The following is a 16,654-nucleotide window of genomic DNA, read 5'->3' on the forward strand; positions in this document are numbered from 1 at the left end:
GAGTTCTACTTATCAAGACTTAAGTTTTTTCGGAGCAATGCGGCATATTTTCGTAGTCTTATTAAAAAAAAAAGTTTGGAAACAGCACCGACCAGCTCTCGTAGCTCAGTTGGTTAGAGCACCCGTTTAGTAAGCGGGAGGTCTTGAGTTCGACTCTCAACGAGAGCATTTTGTCTCACGAGTTTTTCTGTTTTTCTTCATCCAAACTTCCATAACATTTTTCGCTTTTTTACGTCCAACGATTCGATCGAGCCAAAAAAAAAACAGTTTGATTTCGCATGACTTTTCGAGATTGATGCTAGGATCTGTGGCTCGATCCACGAAGAGTGGTCCATCTAACATGACGAAAATGTTTATTGGGCTTCAAGTTGGGCCGAGCCCATAAGACTATCAACACACAAGAATCTCTCTCTCTCTCTCTCTCTCTCTCTCTCTCCCTCTCTCTCTCTCTCTTTAAGAAACAGTAAATGTTGAGAAAGCAAATTCAATCTGGCCGTGCCCACTAAATGCAGTCACAAGTTAGACGAGGCCTCCTCTCTGTTTTCGATCTCGATCTTACCAATGCCCGGTACATGTTCCAGTGGTCCACACAGACAGAGAACAGATACGGAGAGATTTCGTGAATTTTGATCAATTCCCACATTTAATCCGTCCCCCAATTTCAAATCGGCTTCCGTTCGCAGGACGGGGAGGGCGACGCTTCGGGCCGCCACTGTGTTGGAGCGTGGTTCGCGCTCCTTGTCGACAGGAACAGCACGGAGCTGCTGCTCTTTTTTTGCTTGTAGTCAAGAGATGTAACAGAGATGTACGATGTGCTAATTACAGTGGAATCCTCTGTTATGGTGAATCAGGACAAATCTTGTGTCTCGATTTTTTTCTTTCTTGCTTTCACGTTTTATTTCGCATCTGGTTGTGTGCCGAATCCCGACAAAGTGTTCTGACATTCGCGCACCTCGCGATTCAATCCCTAGGAGGTTGCGCAACCATTGGGAAACGATTACCGCGCACTCGAAGCCAGCCAATTTAGTCCCCGAGCAGGAATGGTCATTCCTCATTAATGCTCCGTTTGTTTCGCGGAAAATATGACTTTTTCGGAAAATATTTTCCGGGAAGTCATTTTCTAGGAAAATGACTTCCTTTTCCGGTGTTTGGCAAAAACTTGAAAATGTTTAAGAAAATGTTTTCCGCCGTTTGGTAAGGAAAATTCGTCTTATTTTTTTCTTCAAAATAGACTCTGGTGGTCACTTCTTTTAAAGTCTCCTCTCTCTCTCTCAGCTCTCATTTCTAGAGATAGAGAGAGAAATCCGAAAGAGATAGGCGTTGCGCATAATATAATCCCCCGCACCGAGCAATAGAGATTTTGATTTCGGAGTGCACGCAAAGCACGCCACTAATGCTGCAGAAGAAGCGTGAGGCGACAGTGCTCGGAGCTCTGGCACCGTCCCCGCCCACGATGTTGTCGGCGTTCACCGGGAAGTAGGTGGTCCCCGTCGATTGCGTCGCGGAGGTCTTGCAGCGTCTCCTAGAGGCCACTCTCGGCGGTGACTCGGAATTGGCCGTCAAGTGCCTCGCCGACCCGCTCGTCAACGTCAACTACGTCGTAAAATCCCACTCTCAACACGCTTCAATTTTTTTTTTCCTTAAATTTTTCATAAAATTTCTCTACACGAACTCCACATAATATGGTGTAACAACAAGAAGAAGACGATACCAAAATTGGGAAAAAAAGGATGATAAAGACGTCCTCAACGGAATCGTGAAGCGTTCACGTTATGGGACGGCGGGATCTCGAAATGCCAGAGCCTCCCCATGCGCTCCACCTTGTACTTCATGCACGGGAACTCCTCCGCATACGCCCTCTCCACCGCCGGTTCATGTCGTGCGGGAACACGTGCGTCACCCCCTCCCCACCCGCCTCCTCACCATCACCGCCGCCGTGAATATCGGCCCCATCCTCCCCAGCGCCTCCATGGCGAGTCCGCCGCCGAGGTCCGCGTGGAGCACGAGGAGTTCAGTACGGACGTCACGGCTCTGCTCCCGGCTATAACTTTTCTTGCTCGAGGCCGGCGATGCCAGGCCTCACCCGGCCACCCACCGACTGTGGTCATGGCCTGCGACCGGTCGAGGGAGAAGAAGGAATATTAAAAAAAATAAAAAAAAGACGAAAAAGGAAAAAAATAAAGAAAGTAATTAAAAAATAAATTTTATCCAAAAAATAAAATTGAAAAAATAAATAAAAAAGAAAAGAAAGCAAAAAAATAATTAAAAAGAAAAAATAGTTGAAAGAGAGGAAGAATGAAAAGTGTGGAAAATGTTTTCCTCTTCTCAAAATGAGGAAATCATTTTCCTTAGTTTTAGAAGGTTTTTTTTGTTGACCGGAAAATATTTTCCGTTGACCGCTAATTTTCCGCCCCCCAAACACCGGAAATTGGGGAAAATGTTTTCTGGAAAAATATTTTCCGTGAAACAAACGGAGCCTAAATGCATGAATGCTTGTACTTGTAGAATTCTGCCATTTTCTAATTTAGATGGAAAAGAGGGTGGAAAAAAGATGTGTGTTTTTTTTAATAAAAAAAATTGAAAAAAGCGCATTAGAAATCATAAAAATTATCACGAAAATACAATCGAATTCTAAAATTTTCAAAAAGTGTAATTAAATCCTAAAATTTATTACAAAATTACAATCGAGCCTTAAAAATTTTTAAAAATACAATTAATGTAAAAATTTGATTGAATTAATTCAAAATTTGTAGAATTCGATTATACTTTCATAATAAATTTTAAAATTTAATTGTATTTTTTGAAATATTTGAAGACTCAATTATATTTTAGCAACGAGTTTTTGAATTTCGAGTCAACTTTATCTCCTGAAAATTTTCATTTGGGGCTTTGGGCCAGACAAGATGGAACGATGTGACTTTGTTTGTTCTGCAAATACTCAAACCCGAATTCGCATTTTTCTTTCGACAGACTGCCCCAAAAGAAGGGAAGAGAAACCGTACCATGGCTGTCGAATAGCCAACCCATCTGTTATTCGACAGCTCGATCTCGAAGACTATTGTCATCCCCCCCAATAATTAAAAAAGAAGAAGGAGAAGGAAGTCTTGTCAACTGATCTGTCGAATTGCTGGTTGTGGTTGCGTTTGATGAGACCTTAGGGATGTGATTGAATGAACTCTCTGCAAACAGTTCAGAAAATTCTCTTTTATCTTTTTGGTCTCCTTCCCTCTCCGTCGGGGGAGCTCCCCTGTCTCAAGGCACCGACATGGAGTCGGGGTGATTTGTACTTCGAGGTTTAAGATAGAATGAGTATATCTTTAAGATCTTTGAAGATGAGATTAGCCCTGTCGTATGTAAATTGATAGGAGTTGTTAATGCTTTTCTAACGAGATCATAGTAAGTCGAAATCAGCTATTGTACTTAAGAATTCTGCACATCTCATTCGAAAAATTGAATTCCGAATTAAGCCGAGCGTGATGCAATCTAATACGTGAATTTAATTTGTTACACCATTCTTAGTAACAACTAAAGAAGGTAACGCTTTAAACTGCAATTAACTCGGGTACCGAATGAAAATCCGATCGCTTCGAGAGAAAGAAATAATTGAGCTAAGACACTTGATGATCTTGAATAATATTAGATAACTGGGTTAAGAGATCTCGGATAAAGACAATCTTAGATTTAAATAGTTATGTCATGCCGATAATATTTCTATTTGTAACGGAGTACTCAACTCTTTTCACAAGCCTCCTTGCCAAAATTACGACGAGTACTAAGCCCTACAGCCTTAAATAGGATAGGACAGGGTCGATTCCCAATTTATGGAATCGAGAACCGACTCTGTCCACTTCAAGACCGAACATGCCATTCTCGATCCGGCTCCCAAGACAACTTGAGGACCAGTTTTTTTTTTTTTTTTTTGGTTTCCGCTACAAAAATTTAACAATAAAAATGAAACAAACTAACAAGGAACCAAGAAAATGCTGCTCCATAAATTTCCTTCTATGATTTCTACCTACAAATATATATGTCATATGGATCAGTACCGCCGATTTGATCCGGCCAGTACGGTTCCTGCCCCGATCAATTATTGCGGGGAACCACCCAAATCCGATCGGTCCGATCCGATTTCCGAATTGGACCCCGACGCACATCCCCACCACCCTGCGCGATTCCTCTTTGACTTTTGACTTTGTCCATCAGTTTTGCAGCTCGTGTGTTCATCCTCGCACCAATAATTCAGAAGCAGCGAAACTTCCGATTCCATCGAAAACGAAAGAGGCGACGGAGGAGAGGCGGGATGCCGGGTCGAGGGGGCAAAGAGCATCGGCTGCCACGTGCTGCTTTTCCGCAATACTTGCGAAGGACTCGAACTCGAACTCCCCCACCCCCAAAGAACGGTTTGAAAAAAGATAAAAAGAGGAAGGAAAGCAACCTTCCTCCTCCCCACCCCTCCTCCTTTCTTTGATTCGTGACCCGTCACCTAACCCCCCCGAAGAAAAAAACTTATACAAATCACTTCTCATGTCTCCATACATAGTAAGTACATTCCTCCTATTTTCTTTTCCCAAATTCCACATCTAATTATGTACATGTGCCTATTTCGAGGGATACCCTTTTCGATATATTCGCGATAACGACGGTCTTTTTTTTTTCTTTTTCCTTCCATTACCTAAACTTTGTCGCGCGGTAGGTACTTCTCTGGCGAACGTTTCGGTATGCTGGGGGACACGACACCCATCGGGGGTCGTTCTGACGTCGAGGGGCGATTTTGATTAGGCTCCGTTCATTCGCCCATTGTTCTTGGCGAGGACGAGATAGATTCCTCGAATTGTGTGTGATGGAGAGAGATAAAAGGGGGATGAAAAGAGAGACGGCAACAGAGAGGCCGGAAAAATCACGACAAAACGACTTGTGGAAATTGAAGTCTCCTAAAATTCGTGGAATTGAAGGTGCAATCAAGTCCTGGCGAGTTAACGAAAAGGTTCGATTGGACCAATTTCATAACGTTTTACGATTTGATTTTGTTTTTTTTTTTTAAATTTAGAGAGGACATATTATTTTCGTCTTCAGTTTTTGGACTCGCCGTGTACTTACTAAAATTAAAAAATAATAAATAAGTTGTAAAAACCGGTATTTCTAGCGTTACGGACAATTTAGCCCCTCTCTCTCTCTCTCTCTCTCTCTAAAAGCGGAGTGGGGGAGGGATGGGGATGTGCATGAAAGGCGCACGTACGTTGGCGTCGGGCCCCACCCACGCGCGGGGCCCGGTCCGCAAGCGCGTTGGTCCACTAAGAACACAGCGCATTTGCCGATCGTACGCCACCCCGCCGGGCCGGGCCCCACCCTCCCCCGCCGTCGCTAAAGACACCGCCACGTGGCCTTCCTAAATTTCCCTCCTTTAAATTTTTTTTTTCCCCGTTTCATCCTTTTCGGAAGTTCCAGAGATCGCCCGGCACGTCACGTCTCCTCTCCCCCACCCCCACCGCACCCCACAAAACCGGGCCCACCCCACAACCACAAATCCGTCGCCGTCTGCTGACGTGGACGCGCTCGAGTGGGGTGGGCCCCGCTGTGTTTTAGTTCGATGTCCAATCTCGTCTTGATGATGACGATGATTAACAATGGCCTTTACGTGCGTGGGTCTTCACTTCATTTTTGATGACCTAATATTAGCTGGATCCATAGGCTTAAGTGACATTTTTTTTTTCTGGAATTTAAAAATAAAGCCCACTGTCTTGCCACTCCCCCACCTCATAAAGAGGAAAAGAATTTGCTAGGATGGGAATTGCAAGGTTTATTTATTGTCTTGTTAATTTAGCAATAATAATAGGCAGTGAAATTTTATGCCCGAATTTCGAAACCCTTTTCTCGTTGATCGATCGATCGCTCCATGTGTCGTTGCGACAAGAAATGATTCCATCACTTGAAGTTTGATGTAACTAGTAGCTATCATATAGCGACGTTCTGATACGATCAAATACTAGCAATTTTGTCTCTTGTGAATGCTGAAGTGACATGTCTTACGAGTCGCAACTCGAAGCTGAAAAATCAATTTATTGTCGCGGGAACTTGCGGCCGGATCGGTTCAATCCGGGCCCAATTTCTATCGTGGACTCATGTTCCCCCTCATTGCGCCGAGCTAGGCTCAAATCAAACCAAGCGCGATTAGTAACGGGGCCTCATCCCGTCCAGGCCCCAACCGCCGCACCCGATTCCAAGCCCAAGCTCCGCCTCATTGAGGTATTCCTTAGTCCAGGCTCGCTCAAACCCGCATATACGAGAAGTTATTTTTATGTCGCGATAACCTAGCTGTCATTATTCCGTAAGCTTACCATGTTTAATTATAAGGCACTTAGAAATTGGGATTGACCAAGATCGCGCGCGGTTGTATTGCACACTCGAGGGCCAAAAGGGGTTATGCATAATATATGTGCATATACATAAACAATTTTTGTTACGAAAATCTCGAAGGCTGGTTAGGGCATGCTTGGACTATCTTGCCCAAGTAGCCCGCCAAGCTACCCACGGACCTAGAAATAGAAGCCAAGCCTTCCCGTCCGTTGATCGGGTCTTAATCTTTGATCCCACGCACATCCAATTGTTTCATTGCATCCAACCCATATATCGAAAATCCAAATTCTTATGCTCGAGGACGGTGCTTCGAAACAACAAACACGATAAAAGAGAAGAAAGTTTGGTAAGGCTTAACTTCAACGGCATTCGAAATGCGTTTAGCTTAGCTTAGTGTCACCCACGACTACCACACACACATGGGACAAATTTTTTGGTTTCCTTAAAGAAGTAGGACTCAATACATTGCCATATCCTCGTACCAAAAGAGACCCTTTCCCATCTATACAACAAGCATTGGAATGGAAACAAACAACGACACCTTGGGGGATAAAAAGTTTGAAAAAAAGAAAAAAAAGTAAGAGTGAGACTTTTCCAACTTCCACGAGATGACACGTGGCAAGCACCCATCACCCCAAACCTCCAAGCGAGGAAAATAAAAATAAAAATATGCGTATATTCCATTTTCCTTAAAAGCATCTCTACTCCCATAAAAAGCTAAACCCCTCAAAACCCAATAAATTACCCACACAACGAATGATTAGCTTTAGGATTAAATTTAACTTAATTAACCCCTTCTTTTGCTAAAGCAACATAAAGCTTCTGCAAAACCCCAACTTTTTTTTTTTTTGGTTTCCCTTCGATTCTTAACTTTGTCTTCTTGGACTGTGGAGAGAGAGGGAGGAAGCTTTTTGGCCATGGCGTGGCCTTGGAGCTTCATCGTAAAAAGAGAAAAGCTCCTCCCCCCGGGGGGGAATATGCGTCGCAGGGACCTCCCGCTTTAGCTTAGGTCACGGCTTTTATGTATTTGTCTGTTCATAGCACTGAAGACGAAAAGCTGTTTTTGATTTATTTATTCTGGGCATTTATCCAATATGATATACATGATGAGTAGGCTCGCAAACCAAAGACGAAAACGTTTTGAAAAATTTCAAAAGTTGGTCGAAAACACCTTGGTGACGTGTTAAAACTTGGAGGGGGGTTAAATACTACCAAAAAAGAAAAGCATGCGACAAATACATCTACGATAAATTTATTCAAAATTATTTTTTTAATTATCAAAAATCTTAAATTGATACTCATATGATAAGTTTAGCATCCATTAATTTTCGTTAAATTGACTTAATACCATGAGATACCGCAAGCTAGTATATCTATGACAATCACAAGATAAAAACCTCAAACTGGTATACCCATCAACTGTCTCGTGTTATCTAGCACGGTAATTTAACTGTAAAATTGAATAGAAATTAATGGAGTGTAAATTTATCACTAATACACCAATTTGAAATTTTTGATGATCAAAAAATTATTTTCCGATAATTTTGTCACGGGTGTGCTAGTTTAAAATTGTTTTATGGTATTAGCCCAAATTTGAAGATTGCGAATTGGTTAATTTTCCCTCTCATTTATGAATTTCATTTAGTAGTTGATGCGTGATATTTCATATAAATTACTCTCTTAACGGGCATTTTACTCGATAAATGAAAAAAAAACAATTTGATGACTATTAAAAGCTCCGGCCGTTTGAAGATAAATAATTTAAATAATATTTTGTTAAAAACGGTATTACTTATAAATATGAGTACAAGAAAAATATTTCTATCTTTTACAAATATGTTTAAATATAAATTGTTATTGATAACTAAAGTTTTTTTATTGATTAATTATTTTATGTAATATAAGTAATCAATTTTTTTAAAAAAAATTTCTAAGTTATTTATTTGTCTAGAAATATTATTAATTAATTAATTTTTTTTTTTTGGCATTTGTTTGACACTTTTTTCTTTTCGAATGACAAGTGCCCATTTCGGATGGGGCATATCATTATCCCCGAGAAAAACACCAGTGAAAACGCAAGCCAAAAAGGCCTTATCCTTATATTCGGCTGCCGCACACGTGTCAATTGAGGGAAGTGGGAGGATGACGTGGCACACGCAATTACGAAAAAGGCCCCCAAAATGGAGAGGATGCAAGGACGAGGAAGTATTTCACGCGACTGCTAAGTCATGCGACACCGACGCATGATTTAATAAACAAATCGCAGCAAATTATTTAAAAGTAAGATAAGATATATATTGCGTCGATAACGTGATTGTTCGGTCGATACAACCAATATCAATCATGTTATCGCTTACATCGCCCGTACATATGAATGAAAGGAAAACATTTTCATTGTTTTCGAAAATATTCAGACATAAATTGTTGTCGGCAATAAAAATATTTATCATTAACTAATTATTTTAAAAGGTATAAATGATCATTCAAAAAAATATATCTTTTAAATTATTTATTTTTCTCGAAAGAAACGAGATATTGATTCAGCCGGATCCTTTGAAAGGCCACCTTATGTCATAAAATAATAGGTCTCAACTTAATCACCTCTGAGGTAAAAGAGAAGAAAAAAGACCACACTTCATCTATAATTACCAGATAAAGTTAGAATTTTTTCGGTTTAGTGTGTTTACCTCCTATTTTCACCGCATAACATGTGGAAAGGTCTCGTTCCGTTGATTTAGCTATCTTCAAGTTACACGTGGTATTATCTTAGCCGGTAATAGCTAAACTTCTAACTCTATAAAGTTATCTCCATCTGCATTAATTTATATCATTGTATTTTAGTAGTTAAGGTAACTTGTCTTGGTCAGTCAGGCGATCCAAGACGCCATCCAATGCCATAAAAAAAAAGGATTGTCTAATTCAATAGGAGTCCTTTTATGCAGAAAAAAAAAAAATGCTCTCACCATCTTGCGCCATGTAAAATTCCTTAAAAAGAAAAAACCTAAATAAAAATCCGTTAGAAAAGTCACCTCCCCTAGATTTAATTTACATTTATAAATTCCAAAAAAGGAGACCTTCATTTTCTCAACAAAGCAACAAGAAAATATATATGTATTCAAATTGAATAGGTGTCTAGCTGTTCAAACCGAATTATTATAAGACTATTCAGACTTGATTGATAGCTGAATATGACAATATATGTATTCGGCAGGTTGAGTTTCAACACGTCAAATAAATTATAGAGTCATATAAAAAACAATCATGTTTTAAATTGCAAACTCACGGCACAATTTAATTTTTCATGTGGATGAAAGAAAATATAGCGCAAGCAGCCCTACTTACTTTGTTTCGGTCGATCTGGACTAATATCTTGCATTTTCTTATTTTCTTACTCAATAAACATGCACTTGCGTTGCGTGTATATAAAAAAACTAGCATTTGAAAGATTAAACAGAACCAATTTAATACGAAATATCAATCATCAAAAAGTGAAAAGAAATTATTTACAAAAATATGCAACATGAAGATATTGTGCTTATAAATTCGAGAGAGGCTGAAATATTTTTTACGATATTTTTGCATGATAAAAATTTCCATATATTAGTTACCGTTCGATCAGACAAAGGCTCTCTCATGACTCCGAACAGAGCTGCTCAGTTATCCACGATCAGAAAGCTAATAATGCACTTCAACAGTTTAAGAAAGAGAACTTGGACTCAGCCACACTCTACTTCCAAGGTCAAAGAAAGAAAGGCGCTTCAAAAGTTCATGTCTCATTCGGCAGGGGCTTTTTTACAGAGGGCGTCCAAAATGCATACTTGTCTGGGCGATTTTGATACGTATTCAAGACTTCGATTTCCATTCGGAATGGAAGCATGAGCTAAATCCACGAGCCACGAGCGGGCGAACCTATGACTTCAATAGTGCCAGGCATGAAAAATACGAATTACCTATTCACGTATTTGTTCGTATACATAATACATGTAAAAAAATAATTCAGGAAAAGAAGGAAAGGTAAAGACAAAAATATTCCAAGGAGCAGTAAATAGTGAAAGTTCAAAGGTTGTCGTACAACTCTGTTGGGGCAGAGTTAGATGCGGGGAGTTAGTTAATATTTTCGATCAGCTGGATCCACTCTCATAGGAACGACCCACTTTTGAATTAAAAAGAAAAAAAAAATTCCTGTTAAAAGTGATGTTGAATTAAAAAATTCGCCCAGAAAAAAAAAAAAAAAACTAAAGCAAATATCGAACTCGGAAGCAGAACAAATCGTGTCTTCTTCTGTTTCAATCCCACAACAACAAATTCCCTGAAATTTCTTTCCCCATCAACGCCCAAATTCTCTCCCTTTTCTGTTTTCTTGAGTGGTTCTTTGTATTTTGAACTCAAAATCAGTTGCAACACGTTTTGCTTGTTCTTGAAACTAGAAAAACCAGGGTTCTGTAACTTCCCCCCTCAACAATCGACACCCACCGAACGATTTCTCGAGTTTTCTTCTTTATCTGTAAGTTTTCTTCAACTGGGTTTTTCAGATGATGAAGTGGGTACTGCTTTCTTGATTGCCCCCGGCTCGAGGATGTGAAGATTTCTGGTTTTGGGGTCACAGACTGAAACACTCTTGAGTTCTTGATTCTGATTCTGCACCCCAATCTGAAGAGGACAGGGAGGATCCATGTCAACGTTGACTTCGAGCTGTTCTTGGAAGGCCGGAGACGTCGTCCCCGATCAATTCCCGGCGGGCTTGCGGGTCCTCGTGGTGGATGATGATCCGACTTGTCTCAGGATCTTGGAGAAAATGCTCATGACATGCCAATATCAAGGTAGTTTGATATGATGTTCTTGTCCCGTTCGTGATGCTCAATTCATTTGCAGATTCCGACATAAATCAAGAAAATCGATTCCATTTCTTAAATTTTTTTCACTCGTAAGGGTTTACTTTTTTTTCCATTTCATGAAAAATGATGGATTAATGTCCAGTTTTGAGTCCTTGCAGCTACAATTCCTTGCCCTTTTCCCTTTACTTCTTGCTTTTTCCATTTTGGAATAGTATGATGAGTTAGGTTTTTAGCTCTTTCTTGGTTGATTTCTCGCCTCTAGAAGTTGGTTTGCTACGGTGAGAAGTCCGAGTGCTTGTTTGAGCTCTCAGAAATTGAAGTCCTACAGTACTTAATGCTCGGTACTAGTTGATTCATGATTCTTTCTGTTTTTGAATATTTCAGTGACAACATGTAGTAGGTCAGAAGTTGCTTTATCCACGCTTCGAGATAACAAAAATGGATTCGACATTGTATTGAGTGATGTTCACATGCCGGACATGGATGGCTTCAAACTTCTTGAACACATCGGGCTCGAAATGGATCTCCCTGTAATCAGTATGCACTCCATTTGAATTCCTATGTCCTGAAAATGGATATTAGAAATTTGTGTTAAATAAAACTGATTGACTTACTTTGTGTTACCTAACTTATGCAAATGAACAGTGATGTCCGCGGATGACGGGAAGCAGGTTGTTATGAAGGGTGTGACCCATGGTGCTTGTGATTATTTGATAAAACCGATAAGGATCGAGGCATTGAAGAACATATGGCAGCACGTGGTTAGGAAGAGGAAGAACGAATGGAAGGAGTTGGAGCAATGTGGAAGTGTGGAAGATGGAGAGCGACCGCAGAGGCACTTGGAAGACGTGGATTACTCATCTACGGCAAATGAAGGAAGCTGGAAAAACGGAAAGAAAAGGAAGGAAGAGGAAGAGGATGTAGAAGAAAGGGATGATACGTCGACACTGAAGAAGCCACGAGTGGTTTGGTCTGTTGAGCTTCACCAACAGTTTGTGTCGGCTGTTAATCAGCTTGGAATTGACAGTATGAACTCATTACTTTTATTCTACCAGCTGTTATGCTCATAACATTGTCATATTTGCAAGTATTGTTAAGGGTCATCTTCAAAGGACTCAAGGTGAATGAATGTTAAATGTTTATAATAAAGAGACAATCCATCATGGTGCTTATCCTCACACTTAGCTATGGGAGCGTTTAGAATTCAAGCACGGCTTTGAAACACTCAAACGTGGATTAATTTGGTTCTTGGGGTACAAGACTATGCTAGGTTGTATTACAATGTCCTTGGTCTTTCAACTCTTGGAATTCTTGCTCTGGCAACTTAGGGAAAGCAAATTAATCTTCTCTAATGAAAGGATATCCAAACCATCCGTTTTATCACCTGTTTCGACAGAAAAATGAAACTTTTCATGTTCTGTGAAAATTACTTTGTGAAATGGAAAATGAATGGCTCATGGACATATATGACTTTTATTTTAATAGACCATGACTGATCTCCAGAAGACTACGAGTTGATGAAATCCCCATAAAGAAGCTTAACAATTGTTCTGTGATCTTTCACAAATTGTTTCATGGAGCACAATAAGCCCATTTTGCAAGATATAAGAGCTTCTATTTAAGTGGGTGTGAAATCAAAATAATTTTCTTTAAGCTCTTGCATGATCCCTGTTGCTATGTTCTGTCCTTGAAATATTTTCTGTCTGTTTTGTGGAAAATGAATGATTAGGAAACATTTTCCTATAAATAATTGCTTGTATCGCTTGAATTAATTAGTTAATGAAAATGTTTTCATTAGCAATAACATTTTTTGTCTAAAAACATTTTCGAGGAAGGCAAAAATTAGTTTTTGTTTGTTCATTCTTATAAGCAATGTAAGGGATCATTTCTAGGAAAATATTTTTCAAATCACTCATTTTCCTCCAAACAAACGCATACTATGTATGATCAACTTCTACGGGATCTTCCTTTTACCATTTATCTGTGTTTTTCTCCCTTGTCATCTCTACCATTCTGAAAAATCTCTTGGTCCGTAAACACAGAGGCTGTTCCCAAGAAAATACTAGAGTTGATGAATGTTCCTGGGCTGACAAGAGAAAATGTTGCTAGCCACCTTCAGGTATCCTTTATTTTAATGGGTTCATACATTTGTCCTATGCTTAATAAGCCATTTTTGTGTCGTTCTTCTCAGTACCTTCTAACTGTACAATAATATGGTGCAGAAATACCGCCTGTATCTTAGAAGACTGAGCGGCGTGCCGCAGCATCAGTCTGGAGTAAATAGCTCCTTTATTGGAACACAAGATGCAGCTTTTGGGATCTCCTCACTTAACGGGTTTGAGTGCTTCCAAGCACTTGCTGCTACAGGCCAGCTGCCACCCCAAAGCCTTGCTACACTCCAAGCAGCAGGGTTGGGTCGGACTGCCGGAAAATCTGGCATATCCATTCCCGTGTTGGATCAAAGAAACCTCTTCAGCTTTGACAATCCAAAATTAAGATTCGGAGAGGGACAGTCGCAGCAAAATCTCGGAAGCAATAGTAAACAGGTGAACTTGCTCCATGGTATCCCAACCACAATGGGGCCTAAGCAACTCGTGAATCTTCAACAGTCTGCTCAACCTTTTGGAAGCATGAGCATGCCAGTCCATACACACGGAGCCCAGAGTAGCTCTTTGCTGATGCCGATAGGCCCACAGGCTAGAAGACACGTCATCGGTGAAAGTGGTGGCGGTCGCCCTCCGGTGCTTCAGGCTAATATGGGGCAGTCTGTTATGTCGACTGGTCTTGTTGGCGGGGCCTTAGGCAGGAGTAGTACTACTGAAAATGGGCGAGGTCTGGGGCACAATACGATTTTGCAGACATCATCTGCTTTGAATTTTCCCATGAACCAAGTATCAGAAGCACCGGTTAGTAGTTTTCCCATCCAGAGTAGTTTCCCTGCATCCAAAGGTGGATATCCGGAGGATGTGAACGCCAGTATTATTAAAGGGAATGGAGGGGGTATGCCGAGCTACGATATACTCCATGACTTGCAGCAAATTAGATCCCATGATTGGGAGTTTCAGAATGTGGGTGTGACATTTGATACATCTCAACCAGGAAATACTGTCCAAGGAAATATCGACACATCTGGATTGCTCTTAGTTCATCAGGGTTTATCTTCTGGGCAGAGCAGCAGTGGACACAATAGAAACATCTCTGCTGCTGGCAAGTCCTTGCTTTCCGCCGACGGAAACCGGCAGGTGACTTCTCCTAATGTTGGTCAACCTCCAAACTCCCTTGTTGACAATCCGGTGCAAGTTAAGACTGAGGGTTTCCCTGATATGAGCTATCAGGCTGTGCTCTATCCGGAACACTACAGCCAGGAGGATATCATGAATGCATTTCTCAAGCAGGTGCATGAATTTTGTTGCTTTAGACTTGCTTACGTCTTGATGTAGTAGGATAATCTGCTCTGTGCACTAGCTATAATGTGACTTGCTCAAATATAAAACCCTGACACGGAATTTCTCTTTTCCTGCTGCAGCAACAAGGCATTGGGCCATCTGATAGTGAGTTTGAGTTTGATGGGTTTTCCATGAATAATATTCCTGTATAGGATATGCTCCATGGTCAGGTTTCGTACAGCTCAAATCGCGCTTACATAGTTTCCCCCAGTTGGTTATTTTCCCCTCCTGCGATTGGGCTGCAAATTCAAGAGCATTCTTGATTTGAAGTGGCAGTGCTGGACCGTAATGATATTATTGAATGGACCGATTTCAGTAGAAGATATTTGTGGAGCATGGGAGGCACTGCTGCGTGATATGCAAAGACGTACATGCTAGTTCTTTTTGACTGCTTTTGATAGAATAATACTTTAGCCAGAAGAAGCAACTAATTTAGTCTTGTCTAGTTGTTGTTAGAATTTCTTAGGCACTTTGTTCAGCTGGACAAGGTTTTGTGATACTTGCAGTACTTTTAGGTCTAGGAAGCCTTTTCTAACTCCAATAACAACACCCAATGTGGTTCTGGTCCGTCTTTTATCTCCCACTTGTTTATTGAGGTAACTCAATGTCATTGTAAGTATTTGCTTTTTCATTGCGTTGGACAAGGATTTGTGCATTCTTTACTCGGTGCTCCTTGTATTTCATTGCCCTGTACATGTTTTTGTGCATCCTTTGCTTAGTTCGTTTTGTATTTAAGTTCTCTTCCGTGTTGAATCTTCTGCCGGCTATTCGAGACTGTTTCTTGATCTCCTTATCATTCTCAACCGTTAATATCATGATTCCACGAAGAATGGTATGGTTGCTCTGTGGCCAATGCGATATGTTGCAGATAAAACCCTGCAGAAAAGGCTGCTTATCCTTCTTTGACTCGCCATAATCTCATAAATAGCTTACTTCAAGGATGACCGTAATTCGTCATTGATTTTGCCGTCTTAGGGCTCGAAAACAGGGTCTTCTGGGAGCCGATGTGAGAAAATATTGAGTGCTTCGCTATTGTGTTGGCGGGATCAAATCACATGGTTGTGAAATGTCCAGTATATGCAACACCAAATTCAATGTACTCAACAAGTCGCTTCTCTGTGTTGGAGGTACTAGGGATACGTATAAAAAAGTAGTGCCCATGAGTTCTAGCATTAGGTAGGAAAATTTATGAGAAGGATTTTCTTCATCCTTCGTTTACTTTTGGATAGAGAGAGTGAATTGGCCAATGGTTTCTCTTTGACCTACTTAGCACGTTTGGCCTGTTGGGAATGTCTACCAAAACCTTGAGGAGTCAAAATACACAGACAGGTAAAAGGGGAAAACGCACAGAGAGAGAGAGAGACATCATAAGAAAATTTCCAATATGTACAGGGCAAAATCATTCAACTATCTGATGCAGTCAAAGATTCATCACCAGGAAAAAGTTGATGCCCTTCAAGGAAAAAGAGCTAAGAAGGCACATTGGTATTTTGGCTCAGAAAAGTTGCATTTGCGAGTGACAAGCTCCAGCTAATTGCCAATATCTGGGGATCCATGTCTGCGACTCCGGAAGTTACGTATGCCTCCAAGTTTTCGCTCGAATGAGCTATCGCCGGTCAAGCTTTATGAATGCATTTTTTTTCGAGTAAAATGCAAAGTTTGTCGTATTTTTTATCCTCGTCGAATGGTCGCCTGTGTAATGCTCCAATGGCAATGGAACCTACTCAATTCTCCCAGTAGAATATAGGGTGCCGTTGCCGCTATATCAATATAGGACAGGTATCTAATCTCTTTCGCCTCACGTTTAGACCTCTTGCCAGGAGCATTAACATCACCATGAATTCTGTTACGGGACAAACTGTCAAAGAGCATATCGAACGATGTATCCGCAGGCCGGACTAAGTTCATGAACAAAGATTCCAATCAGAATATAGAACTGAAGCATCATCCTACAACCTGTAAATAACAACCACAACTCCAGTGTACTATGTTTAATAGCAAAATCTTCTTGAAGGAGCA

General features: G+C 40.6%; 1 protein-coding gene and 1 non-coding gene across 2 annotated transcripts; both read left to right on the forward strand.

The window, feature by feature from the left end:
• The first annotated feature begins 94 nt into the window (after positions 1-94).
• On the forward strand, positions 95-168 carry TRNAT-AGU. The gene has a single exon. It is a non-coding gene; the product is annotated as a tRNA-Thr (tRNA).
• A 10,259-nt stretch (positions 169-10,427) lies between these two features.
• Positions 10,428-15,316, forward strand: LOC115739288 (two-component response regulator ARR2-like). Its single transcript, XM_030672296.2, has 6 exons — positions 10,428-11,174; positions 11,574-11,726; positions 11,835-12,215; positions 13,232-13,308; positions 13,412-14,584; positions 14,716-15,316. Exons 1-6 carry the CDS (start codon positions 11,027-11,029, stop codon positions 14,785-14,787), a joined length of 2,004 nt encoding a protein of 667 aa, XP_030528156.1. The 5' UTR covers positions 10,428-11,026; the 3' UTR covers positions 14,788-15,316.
• The last annotated feature ends 1,338 nt before the right edge of the window (positions 15,317-16,654 follow it).

Source organism: Rhodamnia argentea, chromosome 10 (genome assembly GCF_020921035.1).
Source record: "Rhodamnia argentea isolate NSW1041297 chromosome 10, ASM2092103v1, whole genome shotgun sequence".
Taxonomy (NCBI): domain Eukaryota; kingdom Viridiplantae; phylum Streptophyta; class Magnoliopsida; order Myrtales; family Myrtaceae; genus Rhodamnia; species Rhodamnia argentea.

Coding starts and splice junctions, on each gene's coding strand:
- LOC115739288 (XM_030672296.2), top strand. CDS start 11,027: ATGTCAACGTTGACTTCGAGCTGTTCTTGGAAGGCCGGAGACGTCGTC. Junction 11,727..11,834: donor AATGGATCTCCCTGTAATCA/GTATGCACTCCA, acceptor GCAAATGAACAG/TGATGTCCGCGGATGACGGG. Junction 14,585..14,715: donor TGAATGCATTTCTCAAGCAG/GTGCATGAATTT, acceptor TTCCTGCTGCAG/CAACAAGGCATTGGGCCATC.